Source organism: Acipenser ruthenus, chromosome 4, assembly GCF_902713425.1.
Source record: "Acipenser ruthenus chromosome 4, fAciRut3.2 maternal haplotype, whole genome shotgun sequence".
Lineage (NCBI taxonomy): Eukaryota > Metazoa > Chordata > Actinopteri > Acipenseriformes > Acipenseridae > Acipenser > Acipenser ruthenus.
The window spans coordinates 71,006,039-71,023,331 of record NC_081192.1 but is presented as its reverse complement, the minus strand read 5'-3'; the positions used below and the strand labels follow the sequence as shown (position 1 = coordinate 71,023,331).

Genomic DNA, 17,293 nt, shown 5'->3' with positions numbered 1-17,293 from the left:
GCTACTCCCTAAACGCTCAGTGCACACCACACTCACTATATCCTTGAAGCTGTTTTCTAGTTCTGTTTATTTTCAACTAAATATTAGCATTTTCAAACATAAATGTAATTAACATTTAATATTTTGATGTACAGATCAGCAGTAAAGTCAAAAACCATTTGCATTTTAAAACCCCCTGGGTTCTGACTCCTAGCGTCGTTGTTATTGTGGTCCTAAAATCTGCTGTCTTACGCAGTTATTTTGCCTATTTTTTTTTTTAAGTTCTAAAAGAGAAACATTTTAAAAACCTGTAAGGAGAGGCTCACCACTGCTAGTCTGAATTCATATTTTTTTTTATTTATTCATTTTCATATGCTCAATTGCTGGTACTGGAGTAAAACTTAGGTCCGACTGACGTGACCAGTCCCATTTAGAAATGCGTTCAACCCAATAATAGTGTAGCTATTGGATTTGGGAACACATTTTAACATCCTTAAAATCAGACTAACAATTATGAGAAACATCCAAACGAATCCGGTAAAAAACAACACAAAACCCTTTTTAAAAAAAAAAAAAAAAACACAAGGACCAATCTTGATTAAAATGGCACTTTAGTTTACAGTAATTGATACCTATGTTTTGTAGATGTTTAAAAACTGTGCTGAGAGTTCTGTATTTAAAATAGTTTTGTAAATATCTGTTGTATTATAATTAAGCACCATATTTTTTTCAATTTGGTTTATAATGTTGAAAAACACGTTTTAGCTTAATACATTTTTTTATATAGTTCTTTTCAGAACATAAAATACTGCATTATAAATGTTGTTTTTTGTGTGCTACTAAACTGAAGGACACTGAAGGACTGTCTGATCTAAAACACAAGATATTTATAAACACATGGGTGAAGGTGGCCAATGATGACTTTGACTGAAACTCCTGAGGTAAAACCACTCTTTTGGCTGGGTGTCTGGGGGCCGCCTAGGCCCCCCAAAGCTCTGGGGTTGTACATGCACTCATGAGGCTAGTTAACAGTTTTTGACATTTTATAAAACATCAGCTGCAGAGTTCACATAGTTTTTCTGATACAAATTTAAGGAGCATTTTGACACATTTCAAATACCTAATTTAAGGAGTTGACAATTGTCAATGTTGATAACTAATAGGCAACTGTAAAAATAAAGCTTCTGCATTAACAGTTTATTTAACAGTATAATAACAACAACTCACTTTGAAGAGTATAGATAAGCTCTGGACCAGTAATTTTTTTTTATTCAGTGACACTCGGACAGTTTTGGTATCTATAGGTGAGTATTTCATTCTAAAAGCAGTACAGCAATTCAGTGTTTTAATCAACATCAGAAGCAGTAGTCCAATCATAGGCACCTAACTTTGTTAAAATGTGGGGGGCAAACTGAAGGACTATCTGCTGAGTGTATAGAGGGACTTTGTTTAAACATTAAATACATTTTTAAAAAAAACTCTAAAAAACCCAGCAAACCTTGCTGTTGTGGATTCACAGTTTCAGTAATTGCAAACCAACAAAATTGGGCAGGTGTTTCAGCATAAAATGTTCAGTATGTATTTACTGAGCACAATGTCATGAGGCTAGTTAAGATCCTTAGGCCTGGCCTAAAAATATACAAAAATAAGCATAGGTTCAGGCAGGATCTTTGTCTAATTTAGTGGTGCATAAAGTATGGGGAGAACACAGAGGAGGTTTTAGTGCATTACAGGGGCCATTTCTGCTGCCTGCCAAGGAGAGGAGATTGAAGCAAGGGTTACGCCTTGACTGAATGAACCTCGGCCAAAGAAGACAGAAAAAGAGGGGTCCAGCTTGACCCCCAAGAAAAGAGCTTGCTTGCCTGCAGCTAAACAGTTTTTCTCTGAGTATCCCCACACACCCTGAACTTTCTATAATTAAAAATAACCTGTACTTTCAAACTACCAGTTTCTCTGAAAAATGAATCTCTGTAATTTTTAATCTGCAAAATCACAACACCTTGGATCTTTATAGACTAGAAAAATAATGGTGCTGCTAAAGAAAAAATACCACATTGACCTTCATGAACTACTGTGTTTCTGAAGTTTTACGTCAAGTGTATTTATAATGCAGGATCTGGTCATGAGTCTGACTATGAATATTAAGCTTGCCATGTCAGAAGCACTGGTTTACAATACAAAAAAGATATTTTTTTTCTGAAGCAAATGTAAAGAATTTTTTTTTTGCTGAATAAAACAAAGTTGAACAGTATTTAACACTAGTGCTCCAGATAAGGGGTGTACCATCGTAATTACCAACTGAAAAACAGCCATTTACACCACCAAAAAATAGAGGAAAAACAGATACGACCTGTCGCTTTAACAGTAGTACAGAAAGGAAGTGTTTAGTTTCAGGTCACAACCAATAACTCGAGAGCTTGGAATTATAGGGTTCTAACTGACAAATTTGTAAAAATTGAGATTTTGATGTAGGAAGGTTCTATCTGAAGTTTTTTTTTTTGCTATACAACAACATGTCCAGTACATGCAAGCTATAAGGTAAAATGGTTGTTGTAAAATGTTCGAACTACATATCTTCCCATAGAATTAGAATTATAAGGGTTTGTCTGCACCACCATCTCCACCAATAGGAAAGTCCCTCCCTAGCTGGAAGGTAAATAAAAAACACAAAGGAATGGAAGGTAAATAAAAAATAAGATGCTCCTCCAGTAAGGAAAGGCATACATAAGTAGTAATGGAAAGCATGTAGCTCCTAAAAATGTTAAATCATTTAAAGACTGTCAAAATACATGCAAGTACAGTTGCCTGAAAAAGATCTCAGAGAATGAGCGGAAATAAATATTTGACAACTACTACAGTTACCTCAGGACAGAAAGTATGATTTTATTTTATTGCTACTACCACAGAGTACCAGACCAAAGCAAGAGCTACAACAAGCCAAATCTCGCCAGAAACCAATGTACAATGAACATAAAAATAAAAGTCTAATAGGGACTCCAAAATGAGATGGAAGAGGAAAAAAATCCCCAAAAAGCTGTACTAGACGCAATGAAAGATAAAAGTTAGGACTCACATCAACTCCTTTCCAGTGGTGGAATCACACTACTGCTGGGCGAAAACTAATATATTGTATTTAGAGTCCAGTCTAAATGTAGCAAAAATGTATGATTTGTACAAGGCGCAGTGCAGTCAAACTGGGGAAAATCCTGTGAAATTATCATACTACCGGCACTGAATTTAATCTTTCATTTGATGTACCAAAGTCAGATAGGTGTGATCACTGTGAGGAATATAAGGCTGCTGAAGGACAAGGCTTTACTACTCCTGACCTTGAAAAACACCACCAGGAACATGTGTTGGAAAAGGAAGCTATGCGCAATGAAAGGCAGAAAGACTGTGATAACAAACAAAAGCTGACAGTACCTTTTGACCTTGAAAATGTTGTAACTTGCCCCAAAGCTGAGGTTAGTTCATTCTTCTATAAGCAGAAACTAAATCTGTATAATCTGACTGCACATAGTTCTCTTACAAGCAAAGTTTACTGTGCTGTGTGGAGTGAAGCAATGTCAGGACACTCTGGAAATGATATTGCAAGTGCTTTTGTGAAGATCCTGGAAAAGTAGTGACTGACCATGAAGATGTGACTGAGATTACTACATGGAGTGACAACTGTGTTCCCCAGAATCACAACTCTATAATGGCCTTTGCAATTGCTTCCTTTATGTCCCAGCATCCAGGGATTCAGAAAATCACCATGAAATATTCCACTCCAGGACATTCGAGTGTGCAAGAAGTAGACAATATGCACAGTAATATTGAGAAGGCAATGACAGTTTCTGAGTTTCTCACCAATATCATTTCTTAGAGTGCTACTAAAGGCAAATCGAAAACGTCCATATACTGCTATACAGATTAAAAAGAATGAATTTCAAGATTTCAAGGCATGCACCAAAACCTTTAAGTACAAAGTGACTCCTTTCTCAGCTATTGTACCACTAACCTTCACAAAGTGCCCTTACAACATTAGCTACAAAACGTCTCATCAGGAGTCAGCTGTATCTGTTCAAGCAGACATTCGGCCATGCCATATAGGCACGCGATCAGAAAACCTACTGATCTGACATTCTTCCTGATGCCAAACAAAAAGACTTAAAGTCCATGATGAAGTTCATGGGAATTGTGGACAGGGAGTACTATAAAACTATATGCAACATATAAAAGATAAAAGGGGACAAGGGCCTTACGTTGTGCTCACTGCCTTTGTGATATCTTGAAATGTATTTGAGATATCTCTAACTTGATTTGAAAAGATCTCAAATTAATTTTAAGTTATCTCCAATTAATTTCCAGATATGTTGAAATGACTTCCAAGAAATGACTTCAGACACTGTAGTAAACGAGTGTCACTGCTCTAAATGACCATTCGGCTTGCAATATGCTTTGCATGAACAGTGAAAAGCTACATTTTGTATAAAAGACAGAATATCGCCTCAGTTCAGAGGTTTATTTTTAATGATTTAAAAAAAAAAAAGACCTAATGAAATCCTTTCATGTATTTCTTGTTTAAAAATAACTAAATGTTAAATTGTTAGTTAAATGAGTTCAATATGCTTTGCATGAACAGTGCTGTGAAAGCTAAATTTTGTATAAAAGACAAAAATATATAGTACAATATCAGACAGAACTATGTACCTCAAACTATCTTGACTCTCAGTTATATGGTTCTATCTGCAAAAGCACCCCCCTAAAAAAAAAAAAAAAAAAAATGGTGGGCCTGTGGTTATCTGGCTGTGAATTGCCTTTCAGGTACTGAATACACAGGGATATAGCAGGTAAAGATGCTATTTAACATTAAGATGTTGTCTATGAAAACTTTAGATCTCAATTACTCCAAACTATTCTTTTGGTAATTAAAACCCCAGTGACGGACTGGGACTAAAAATCGGCCCTGGCATTTTAAAGTGCACCGGACCATGTTGAGGCTGTGACGATACTTAGTAAGAATAAAATGCGGGATTTGCGTTCTGACAGAGAATTACATAAAACATTTTGCAAATTTAAATTACTTAACTAAAAACATCTTGTGACGGGACTGTTTATACATAAACCACATGAGACCTACAGACAGTGTACAATGGGTTTGCTTATTTATTTCAGTAGCCTAATATGTTATTATAGCAGACATTTAGGAGGTAATATCCAAGGTAATATTAACACGCTTTTATATGCAAGACAGAGATGCCAAGGCTTGTCCTAAAGAGAGAGATTCACAGCCCCAAAGAGTGAGATTCAAGGCCAAAGAGAACCTTTCCAGGTGGTGTGTTAGGTCATTGCTTAAGACAAGGACTCTCAACTTTGGTCCTTGGTGACATCCATTTTAAAACAAACTCAAAGTCTGTTTTAAAATGTACACTGCTTAATGTTGAATATGAAACACTTCAAAGCAGCTAAATTAATTAATATGTAACCCTCAGTAATATGGTACAGTTTGCAGGGACAAGCTACGTAAAAACAGAATTTTGATTTATATTTTCCCAGGACAATTGGCAGCTTTAACTTATATACATAATAAGAAATTTGTGTACTCACTGTTCTTACGTCACTTCTCTCACGCAATGTTTTCTGTGGCAGAAAGGTATAATCCTTATGCAGCTGTATTTTCTTTATGATGCAGTAGTAATATTACGATCTTGGCAAAAACAAACGTGCAACGCAATTGTTTTGTTTAGCATTGGGACAGATACACAGCTTTAATTAAAATGTATTTTCTATTCACGTCACAGAATTTATAAATGACAGTATAGAAACTACCATGCAAATGAAACCACTGCATTAGAGGTGTGGAATAAATAAAAACACGCGTTACACTTTCTTCAAATTAATGTTCAAACTATTTTCTTGTAGGGATCAGCTGTTTGCACAAAATCTCACCCGAAGTTTAATATATATATATATATATATATATATATATATATATATATATATAGTGCCGTGAAAGTATTTCCCCGTCTGATTTTCTGCATTTTTGCACTGAATGTTATCAGATCTTCAACCAAAACCTAATATTAGATAAAAGGGTCCCTGAGTGAACAAATAACACAAAAAATTGATACATATTTTATTTATTTATTAAAGTTATGCAACACCCAGTGCCCCCGTCTGAAAAAGTAATTGCCCCCTTAGACTCAATAACTGGTTACGCCACCTTTAGCAGCAATAACTGCAACCAAACGCTTCCTGTAGTTATAGATTAGTCTCTCACAGCGCCGTGGAGGAATTTTGGTCCATGCAGAACTGCTTCAACTCAGTGACATTTGTGGGTTTTCGAGCATGAACTGCTCGTTTCAGGTCCTGTTGTTCTTCAACCATTCTGATGTAGACTTGCTTGGGTGTTTCAGATCATTGTCTTGCTGCATGACCCAGCTGCGCTTCAGCTTCAGCTCACGGACAGATGGCCTGACATTCTCCTGTAGAATTCTCTGATACAGAGCAGAATTCAAGGTTCCTTCAATGATGGCAAGGTGTCCAGGTCCTGATGCAGCAAAGCATCTCCAAGCCATGACACTACCACCACCATGCTTGACCGTTGGTATGAGGTTCTTACTGTGGAATGCAGTGTTTGGTTTTCACCAGACATAACGGGGCCCCTGTCGGCCAAAAAGTTCCACTTTTGACTCATCTGTCCATAGAACATTGTTCCAGAACTCTTGAGGATCATCCAGGTGCTTTTTGGCACTCTTAGTGAGCAATGGTTTCTGCCTTGCTACTCTGCCATGAATCCCATTTTTGCCCCGGTTTCTTCCTGATGGTGGATTCATGAACACTGACCTTAGCCGAGGCGAGAGGCCTGCAGATCCCTGGATGTTGTTCTAGGGTTCTTTGTGACTTCCTGGACGATTTTACGCCTTGCTCTTTGTGAGATTTTGGCAGGACGGCCACTCCTGGGAAGATTCACTACTGTCCCAAACTTTCTCCATTTGGACAATATGGCTCTGACTGTGGTTCGGTGGAGCCCCAGAGCCTTAGAAATGGCTTTGTAACCCTTTCCAGAGTGATAGGCATCAACAACTTTTTTCCGGAGGTCTTCAGGAATTTCTTTTGTTCGTGGCATGATGTGCCTCTAGAAGCTGTGTGCTGACAACTTCACTCTGATGGTAAGGGCCAAAGTTACTCAGATTTATATTGGGCAGGGTGGCCCAAATCAGGCCTGGTTGTTAACCAAAGTACTCAAACAGCTGACCTTAATTATCCCTTTAAATTGGGTTGAGTTAACTAGGGGGGGCAATAACTTTCACACCTGAAGATTGCATGTTTGATTACCTTGCACACCAAACAAATGAAAGAAGCACCAAACTTTGGTGTCATTTTTTCTCTCAGACTCCCTCTATATACTACTACAACCCACAAAAAAATCTGACCAAATACAATGTGAAAAATGTGCAAAAATGCAGAAAATCAGACAGGGGGCAAATACTTTTTCACGGCACTGTATGTAGGTGTGTGCAAATTTATTAAAACAACCCCCGTGCCTCTGTAATTTGATTTGTTGTACAATGTATAGCACCTTTTTTATTTGCAAATGGAGATTTCAAAGCCAGACCAGTTAATTAGCGTGGTATAAATAAATAGACATTCTGCTGTAATATTTTGTTTTTTAAATTGATGGAAACTTTTTATTTTCTCAACAAGTTTTGGAGCAGAAATTTAACTACAGCAACTTTTTTTGTTTTGTTTTAAAACTTTAAAGTAAAGTTATTTTTTTGTTAAAAAGTGACTTGACCACAGTGTACTTCTTTAAATAGCTATTTAAAAACAAAAAAAATGACATTATACCGCCGTACGACGATAACCGTGGTATATTTGATGGTTACTTTACCGTCAAAATTTTAAACTGTGACATCCCTACATTCTTGGGTCTCGCTCATAAAAAGAAGCCAAATGTACTTGGCTTGTTAATGATTTCAATACAGAATGACAAACACAGAAGACTTTGCTGCACGATCTGTACAGATTCTAAACTGGACAATGCATTTGCTAAAGGAGGTTCAGGTTTGTGTTTTTTTTTTAATTTTACATTATCGTGCCTGCTACAGGTTGTTGTTTAAATATATAGCTAGGTAAATGTGTAGTTTACAGTAACTTCAGTTTGAAATTTTCATATGATGAGCTATCTGAGATATAAGTACATGTTTGATAGCAGCCCCATAAACATATACTCAATGGAAACTGATTTGAAAAAACAGAAATTCAGTCTAGTCTAACTTATATAATAAAACAGAGTACTGCTGTTTACCCATTAAGGAAAAACTATACTGCGCGGTCAAATTAAAACACTTTAAATTAAAGAAAATTATTGAAGTCAGCAATGGTTATAAAAACAAGTCTGTCAACATTAATCAACTAACATAATCCCTGAGGATCTGGAATTGAGCGACGGCTTCAATATTATCTGCCTAAGCCACTTTCAAATGAAGAGGCAACCCTCTTTAGAGATGTGCTTCTAGAAATTGAAAGGCAATTTCTCAGAAACAGGTTCTAGTTGTATAAAATAGTAGAGGCCGGTGACTGTTCAATTACCCTGACATGTGGCAAGATTGGTTTTCAAGTTGCATTGGCCATTCACAGATGTGAAACCGAACACCTTGCTTCACATCTATGAACCCAGAGAAATAAAACAAGTGAGGGCTAAGCAGGTCTTTTCATAAAATAAAATAATGGCTTCTGACAACAGATCAGGAATAAACTGGGCTTGAGACATGACAATATATATTTTTTTTCCCCACTCGTAAGAAATAGCGGCTCTTATTTTCTATCATTTCCTTCTAGTCTTTTTCTGAAGCAGAAATGAAATCGCTGGAGTTAAAAATAAGAGTCCCATCTACTTGACCATATTAGCTAGGAATGGGAACAATTAAGCCAATTACATTGTACTTGTAGATAAAGTTGCCACATTTGACATGTGAACATTTGTTTAGTTTAGTACAAATAAGAAGTTTGTATCAAACTGAACTGAGACACCTTAGCATAAATAAACCTCTTGAGCCATAATTAAAATCAATTCAGAAAAATGTGGAAGGAAACCAGTGAAACTGACAGAGTTAATTGGCATTGAAGTGTGATGCAAATCTAAAAACTGTGGTTTTATTTTATGTAAACACATTGGTGAATTGGGTTGATTTGAAAAGTAACCATATGTGAAAATCTACCAACCAACTTTATTCCTCCAGCACATATCTGTTAAGGTTGATGCATGCTGCTGATGCCAAAAAAGTTAATATTTCCTGACACTGCTGAACCACAGATTACCCATGTTCAAATCAATAAACAATTACTGAAACAAAGCTATACTGTAATTATACTCAAAGGAAACCTGTAATTATGTTTTTTGCGCCTTCACAATTTTGCTTTGTATGTTGTCTTGACTAAAAGTAGACTTGCCAAATCCTGAACAAGCTAAGAATAAGTGAGAACCTTTTTTTTCTGAAAAGGGGGTTTGTCTTGCCACTTATGAAAAGGTAAGGAAAGCACATAAGGGGAAACAATGACTTACAAAAGCACTTCCTCAATGGTATAAATATGGTTCAGGCCCTCACCTTTAACATCCAGGTAATTCCAGTCCTAGTAATTGCCATTTGTGGGGCTAATGGATCTCCCTGGACCTTTACTTGCAGATCCAAAGTTCAGCAGAGGCAGCTTTAAAAGATGAATGGCACAAATCAATTTTATGAGTCTGCACTAACAGTGCACTGCCAAAAGGGTTATGGCACTTTGCTGTGCTGTAACAATTACACGACTTATTGATTCTTAAATAATCTTAACATGTAGAAGAACCCATAGTGCTTTTCCTCCAACAGGTAACATGGATTTCCTATTGGCCAGGTGTTGATGGCTGAAGTGCAATGCTGGTTCCAGGGATCAACCAAGGTGCAGCCTCCCTTGCGCCTCAGCATGGCAACCTTCTGGAATGGGCTGAGTGGGGCACTTTGCAAGGGTTATAAGATGGGCACCTCCTGTCTTCGGTGTTTCGTCGACCAGCCCACAATACCTCGGCAAGGCATTACCCTTTACCATAGGCTGCTATCCTGCTAAGGCATCGTGGAACTCCCAGCCATGTCCTAAATCAAGGCTTCCAGTCTCTCTACTGTTGACAGGGAAACCTCATACACAGTAACCTTGGAAGACCAAACTGAAAGCACCAGACTTTAAGCTTTCCCCATAGTGCATTACTGTCAATTCACTGTAGCCCTTCCACTGCCTGGGATACCAGCTTTCTGTATGCAGGTGTCGATCATGCGGTTCTTCAATAGACAGCCTTTGTGCCACGATGCTGAAGAATATCATAACCGCCACGTTTAATAGGAAAATTGGACGGAATTGGCAGCTGCTGGTAGATTATTTTTCTTTGGAGATAAAGACACCTTCTGCTCTGTGCCATGCCCTTAGGACTACTTGTAAACTCGGTACGGTACACCATTGGGCCCACATGATGATGAAGTCCTTGCTTTCTTCATTGCTTGCTCCACCTTCCACTTAGGAGCAGAGTCCTCCTTTTGTTGTTTTTTGGTGCATTCATAGAGGGAATCGACATAGGTTCCCCTCTTCTTGGATCAGTGTGTGTCTCTTCAAGACTCGGGTTTGTTGTAAGTATACCATTCTTTTTACTGGTGAATAAGTTCCTCACAAACGTGAACGAATCTTTATAACAGTTGGTTCTTGCATGCTCCTTTTTACAACACTTCCGTAGGCACTCAGCTTTGTGCAACTTTGCAATTTTATATTTAAGATCATTTTGCATAAGATCTAGGGCCTCCTTCTGACTTTCCTCTACCCTCCTCAGTTGCCTCCTTTCTCTAACCAGGCGTTCAATCTCCAGCTGATGTCTAGACTCATGGAATCGTAGTTATTCGTGGCTTTCTATCTTCTACGCCAAACCTCTCACACCCATGCACGTATATGGTATCCCCAAACGTATCCAGCTTCCTTTCTAGTGTCCCACTTAACTTCTCCAACATGCAGAGATCTGTGTCAACCATATGCCAAGCCATTTTCTCAGAGGCTCTTGGCCAATTAACCCTTGGTTTGCACCCATTAAGGGTCCTTTCTCTCTTAGGCTGGTTCACCTGACTAGGCTCGCTAGGATCACTGGATTCATCACTAGCTGTACTTCTATTGGAACTACTATCGTCTATAACAGAGGTGCTGATGTCCTGCTAACTGTGGTGTGCATCCTGCCGCTGGATTTAACTTGTTTGACCTCATAGGAAGTACTGATCAATGCAAGGCCCCTGCCCCTTCTCGCTCAAGCATCTCTTTCTCCCTTGATGAATCTTCAGACCCTTGACCATTTTCACCTTGGTTCAGTCACGTACACTCGCTCCCATGTAAATGGGGCCTTAGAGCAAAAGATCCGATCCGAGATCAGAAAAACAGGTGGTCTCGGCTCATTTGGGCAATTGACCCTGGTGTGGATCTATTCTGTTTGCCCTGTGTGAATGCTAACCTGTCTGGGGGCGGATCGTTTGTAATCACACCAGCCCAGGGCTCAGGCGGCATGTATGATCATATTTATTTATTTAAACACTTTAGTCTTCATACACTCTGAAGTTTCTGCTAGCTCTGGAAATCAGATCTATTCTATGGAGTCATTTGGTAATAAGTTTGATGCTAATAGTAGTCCCAGTCCTTCATTTGTCATTTTGTATTATTATTTTGAATTGGGTTTTTAAGCATACATATTTTAAAGTAGACCAAGCAGATTGTAAAATGGATACACGTATGCTGTTTGTTTAAGTCAGGTTCGGTACACAGTTATATAAAAAAGTTACAATTTTCAACTATGGTATTTTTGCATAATTGCTACATTGTATTGCTGCATGCTGCATTATTCAAAAGCATTGCAAAGAAGAAAAACCCTACGAAAATATACAAGAGGATATACTTATCAACTCTCCGATGTTGATCAGGTTAGGTTGAAAAGGAAAACGGCGATACTGTCAGAGGACTTATGCTCACGGTGGCGAAGCAGCACTACGTCACCCTCCTCCGAGTGTCTTTGGTATAAATTTTTTAGGTTCGGATGTCTTAAAGGGGGAACACCTATTTTGTAATGGTTAATATACCCTACTTGAAAGGGAACACTAGTTTGCTATCTGTTTGATTAAATGTTTTAGTTATGGGAGAATACATCTCAAGAATGTTTTTTTAAAGACGTGGTTGCAGGTAGTTTACAAACCTTGACATTTCACTGCGCTGGGGAAACGTTTTTGTAAGGCAAATACATTGATTGAGCATCTTTTTCTCTTGTATTGTAAAGCTCATCGCCTTTTGAACTGTGTATCTGTTGTATCACTTTTACTGCCCACTTATGTCGCACATTGATACAATGTTGAAGTAAAAACTTAAACACAAATGACATAGACATAATAAAAAATCTCCAAACTTCACTGTTATTCGCCACTATCTACACATTGAAAAATACGGTGCAGCATAAAAATCAATTGCCCCCGTGGGAATGGAGGGTAAGTCACAATGCAAAAGAGCCGGGCTCACACAACACAGCCCGTTACACTGTAATAACATAAGCAGTCATGAAGTGGTCAAACAGCTAACATTTATAGGTTATATTTAAATGTTTAAGCAAGGGGTAGAATTTAAATAATTAAAAACTTTAAATAACATTGATTGTTAACAACTAAAAGTTAAACTAAACAATGTTTAAAAGTAAACCAGTAAGAGTTGCTAAATGTGTTTTTTAAATAGAAACTAGTAGGAACTTCTAAACGTACTGAAATGGAATCAACATAAGAGTTTGTGAGATAGCATTTACTGGAGGGAACGTTTAGGAGCAACGCAGTTCCCCCTTCAGCACGAAAGCGAGTAGCTTGTTGCCGGTGCTCACACATCAAGCGCCCAGTCCTGAGTTCACGTTGAATGTCTGTACTGTATTGTTGGTCCCTGATTAAAGTCGCCTTGTTGAAGACGATACCTACCGCCACTCCTGCCTATTAATATGTTTAAATATTAACTTAATTGAGTTATTAATCAAATTGATTCACCTGATTCTGAGAACACATACTGTAGATATATGCAACAACAAAAGTACATGCTTCAATTTATTGACCACTGATGTGTTTGTAGTGATTAAATTCAACCTTCTTGACGCTAAATAACTTTTTCTTCACAGCATCTGTGTGGATTGTCGGACACGGTTTTGTCCACTGGGCTGAACCGCTGGTTCGGATGGAGGGGCCTGAAACGGCACATGTTTTTTAATTTGTTATTTCTTTGATTTCGAATTGTTCAACAACACAGATCAGTGTCATACTGGATGAGCATCAAAATACAGGTTTAATGGGAGGGATGGCCTCATCGTCATATTTGGGCTGTATACGTTGTGCTGTAATACTAGTATGTTCTGTATTCTCCAGTGTTTTAGGACTATGTTGGCAGATAGCACACACATGCGTTTGGTAAATATCCATCCTTATGCATTGCAGATGGATGTCTTGTGTAATCTGCAGAGAGTATGTTGTTCGTCTTAACTGATGATGGCTGTCTGTGGTTGCTTGTGTTGCCTTGATCCTTCCACTGCTTGTAAGGGGGTGGGAGAGAATGCAGAGTTAGATAGGACAAATACAGCGGTTCCGAATAACTTTCCTTTAAGGTCTCACTGAACCGACACATTTCAATTGAAAGCCGGTTAAACTTTTAAATCACACAATTAGGTTGTGCTTGTGTATAATCTCCAAAGTGCTTTCAATTAAAAACAAATTGGTTGCCTTTTAATCTGTAGGCAGGTGAGTTTCGCGTGGCCGATGCAGATCCATATTATAAACACATAAGCATAACAATAGTGTGTAACGTCTTCAGGTATGTCTCTAAGAAAATCCCTTGTTACAATTCTGTGATCTATTGATGTTGAGGTTTCAAAGTTTTAAACCGAGATCAAGCAAAGCATACATGATGATAATTAGCCAGTTAAAAGCTGGCAAATCCCTTTGAATCAAAAGCACTCTGCAGAACCTAATGACATAATTTAAGAGCGTCACCATGTTCAAAATAAATGTCGGTTCAGTTTTTTTTTTTTTTTAAACCCTACATGAAGACATTACACACTATTGTTATGCTTATGTGTTTATAATGTGGATCTGCATCGGCCACACGAAACTCACCTGCCTACAGAAAAGGCGACGATTTGTTTTTAATTGAAAGCACTTTGGAGATTATACACACAGCACAACCTAATTGTTCAGTACAGAAAAGGCGATATGGAACAGCACTGGCTACAGCAATTTAGGATGTCTATCGAAGTCAGCACAAAAACATGAGTGCTCCCAAAGTCACTTGTGAGCCACTGTTACACTCAAAACTTTTGGACAAACCCGGACTGATGTTCAATTGAATGAGCAGAAGCGTAGGGATACATCACAACGAGGAGGAAGGAAAAATCGTGATGTTCTTAAACACTTGACTGATTCTGTTTACCTTGGCAAGCAAGAACTGGCTTTCAGAGGGCATGATGAAGGCAAAAATTCCTCAAATAGAGGTAATTATGTGGAATTACTTTCTCTGATTTCTGACTATCTGACTATGACAGCATGCTAAGCAATCACTTGTCAATAGATAGTATTCTCGGGTACCTCTAACAAGATTCAGAATGAATAAAAGCAGAAGTACAGGAAGCCAAGTACAAAGCTGTAATGGTAGATTAAACAACCAACGATGGAAACACAGCTCAGCTGTCTTGTGTTTTCATGTATGTGACTGACATTGGCCCGAAAGAATGGTTGAAGCAAATGCAAAGACATTTTTTTGCTGAACAAAACAATTTCTACAATATACTGTATATTTAACAGTATAAACTTAATTGTGTTATTACTCTAAGAAACTGTGTCTGCCTTTTCTGCTTGCTCTAAAATATGGACCACTGAGTTAGAGGGCACATTTTGCCCATGATAAATGTAACTGCTGCCTGTCATCTATTGCTAGTTTAAAAAAATGTATATTTTTTACTTTACATTTTGGGTCAAGTTTAGCACTTGCTTCGGATCCCGGGTACATATCCGACAGTGCTGTTTTTAAGTTGATTACCATTTGTTTAATCCAATGAATAAAAACACCAGCTGCTGCCCAAGCAGTTTCTTGGATTTCATTAAGTTGCTGACTTGTTAGATCTTTGTGTCTCTTGGGTTTTTTTTTTTTAATTCTAGCCATTTGTCTACAGTCATGCCACCGAAAGCAATGTCACTCATTTTGAAAAACTTTAAAAAAAGACCTCGCAACAATGTGTACATTTATTGCGAGTTTAATATGTCATGTATTGATAATTTATTAATCCAACTTTACTTATGCAAAAATAAGTTCTGACATGCACTGTGCTATATATCTGCATGGTTAAAAGTCCTGAACAGCCAATCAGTGTGCAGCATCCGAACATTCAGTTTTATAAAGTAGTAAAATAGTGGGTTATAGTGCATGGGATTTATTTACTTGCCGTAAAAATCGTTGTATGGGTCGTACTGGTGTAAAAGTCACCCCCCCCTTTTTGAGACTTCAATTTTAGGAAAACACCTTTTTTGTGTTTAAAATACTTTTTTTACAATTAATTTTTCCCCCTACATGCTCAGCGCCAATAGATAAAGACAAATACATATTTAGCTTTGAAATAACCCTAGTTTGCAAAATTGTTTTCCATTAATAATGTGCTGTTTTTCGTTTTTGGTTAAACTGCTAATAGAAACTATTCTGTTTTTCAAAATAATTGGTTGAAGTAAATTTAAGTGCAATGTCAAACTACACCAACATACAGATATAAGACTACTACTGTACATTCCAGTACAATGGATTTAACCCTTTCAGGACCAAGCATTTTTCAGTGGGATGCTCCCCTGGGACCAGGCGTTTTCTGGCTTTATTTGACTCACAAAAAATCTTTTTTTTTTACAGTAGCATCTTTGAATCGATATCAAAATTGAAAATTGAGAGGCATTGTAAAGTTTGAATATCATTCTACTTTTGTTTCATTGGAGAACTAGATACTAATATAACATGCAAATCAATTTTAAAATGTACAAAAACAGCTGGGGGCAATGCTGATGTAGTGTTTTGACTTCCTGGCAAATATGCAAATTAGCCCCAACTCATTTAATTCATATCTCAAACCACTGCTGGAGAATCTCTTTTAGCATGTCTTTAACAGACTTGCAGACATGATGAAAGATATCTTTTTAGTAATGAGAGTGCCTAATTCGTGGAGAATTAAATCCTATCCTTGACATTGCCTGGCTTTCTTGTGAAACTAAAACTATGTACAAAGGCTCTGGCACAGTCTTAATTGTTGTTTTCAGGGATATCCACTAAGTTACTCAGTGGTTATCTCAAACTTTCGAATGGACAGCAATCCAAAGTGGTAAAAAGGGCATGTAGTCTAGTGAAAACGTCAGCACAGATCCATGTTCAGAAAGATTTACATACGTTTTTGCAGTCACGTCAACATACTGTCCTGGTCGAAAGTGGGCAGCATACAATGGTGTACCTATATTTAAAAAAAAAAAAAAAAAAAATGCAAATACTTGGTATGGTTATTGCAGTAAAAAAAAAAAAAAAATATTCACAGCATTGTAATAACATAATGAAGCTTGGTGGTTGGCATTTTTTAACTTTTAACTGTAATATTGAGGCCAGTGGGGGACAGCGCCATCTTTACAAAACAGTAACCTTCAATGCCTGCAATTGTGTGTATGAATGTTTTTTTTTTTCCCTCCCAAAGCAGAATTTCTAGATTTAGGTTATACAGTAAATATGTGATCTTCTATTTACAAGTCTTTGAAAAACACATACAAGATTTAAATACATTAAAATAATTCTGCCATTTTTCAATAACAATGCCTTTAGCAAGTTTAATAATTGAATCAATAGAGATAGAGGGGTGAAATCTGTATTAATCTACATATGGGCAGACAGACAGAAGCCTCCACATAACCTGGGGATTTGCATAACATGTGTGATAAAGAATGTCCTTACAAAGTATCATCACAAATTCCATGTAAAAGTATGTCACCCCAATCCCCCACACTGGCACAAATCATGCTCACTCAATGTCTCACATTATTAGCAGTCTATTGTATCTGTTCTTTTTAATATTTAAAGAAAAGTAATCTGCTTCAAGTATTTATTTCATGAATCTCCTCAGTAAAGCTTCTTTTGGCTTTTTTAAGCAAACATTTGTTTCATTTTATTTTACTCTGATGCCACGATGTAATTCATTTAAATAACACCCCTATCACAAAATCAAGTACTTCAAAAACAAATCAGT

General features: G+C 37.3%; 1 protein-coding gene across 1 annotated transcript in view; it reads right to left on the bottom strand.

The window, feature by feature from the left end:
• The window catches only part of mrpl3 (mitochondrial ribosomal protein L3), a 75,618-nt gene that overhangs the window by 26,508 nt on the left and 31,817 nt on the right, over positions 1–17,293 (bottom strand). Inside the window, exon 6 of the mRNA XM_033998868.3 lies at positions 16,453–16,513. Coding sequence (XP_033854759.1) covers positions 16,453–16,513 — 61 coding nt within the window. The remainder of the gene's footprint in view (positions 1–16,452; positions 16,514–17,293) is intronic.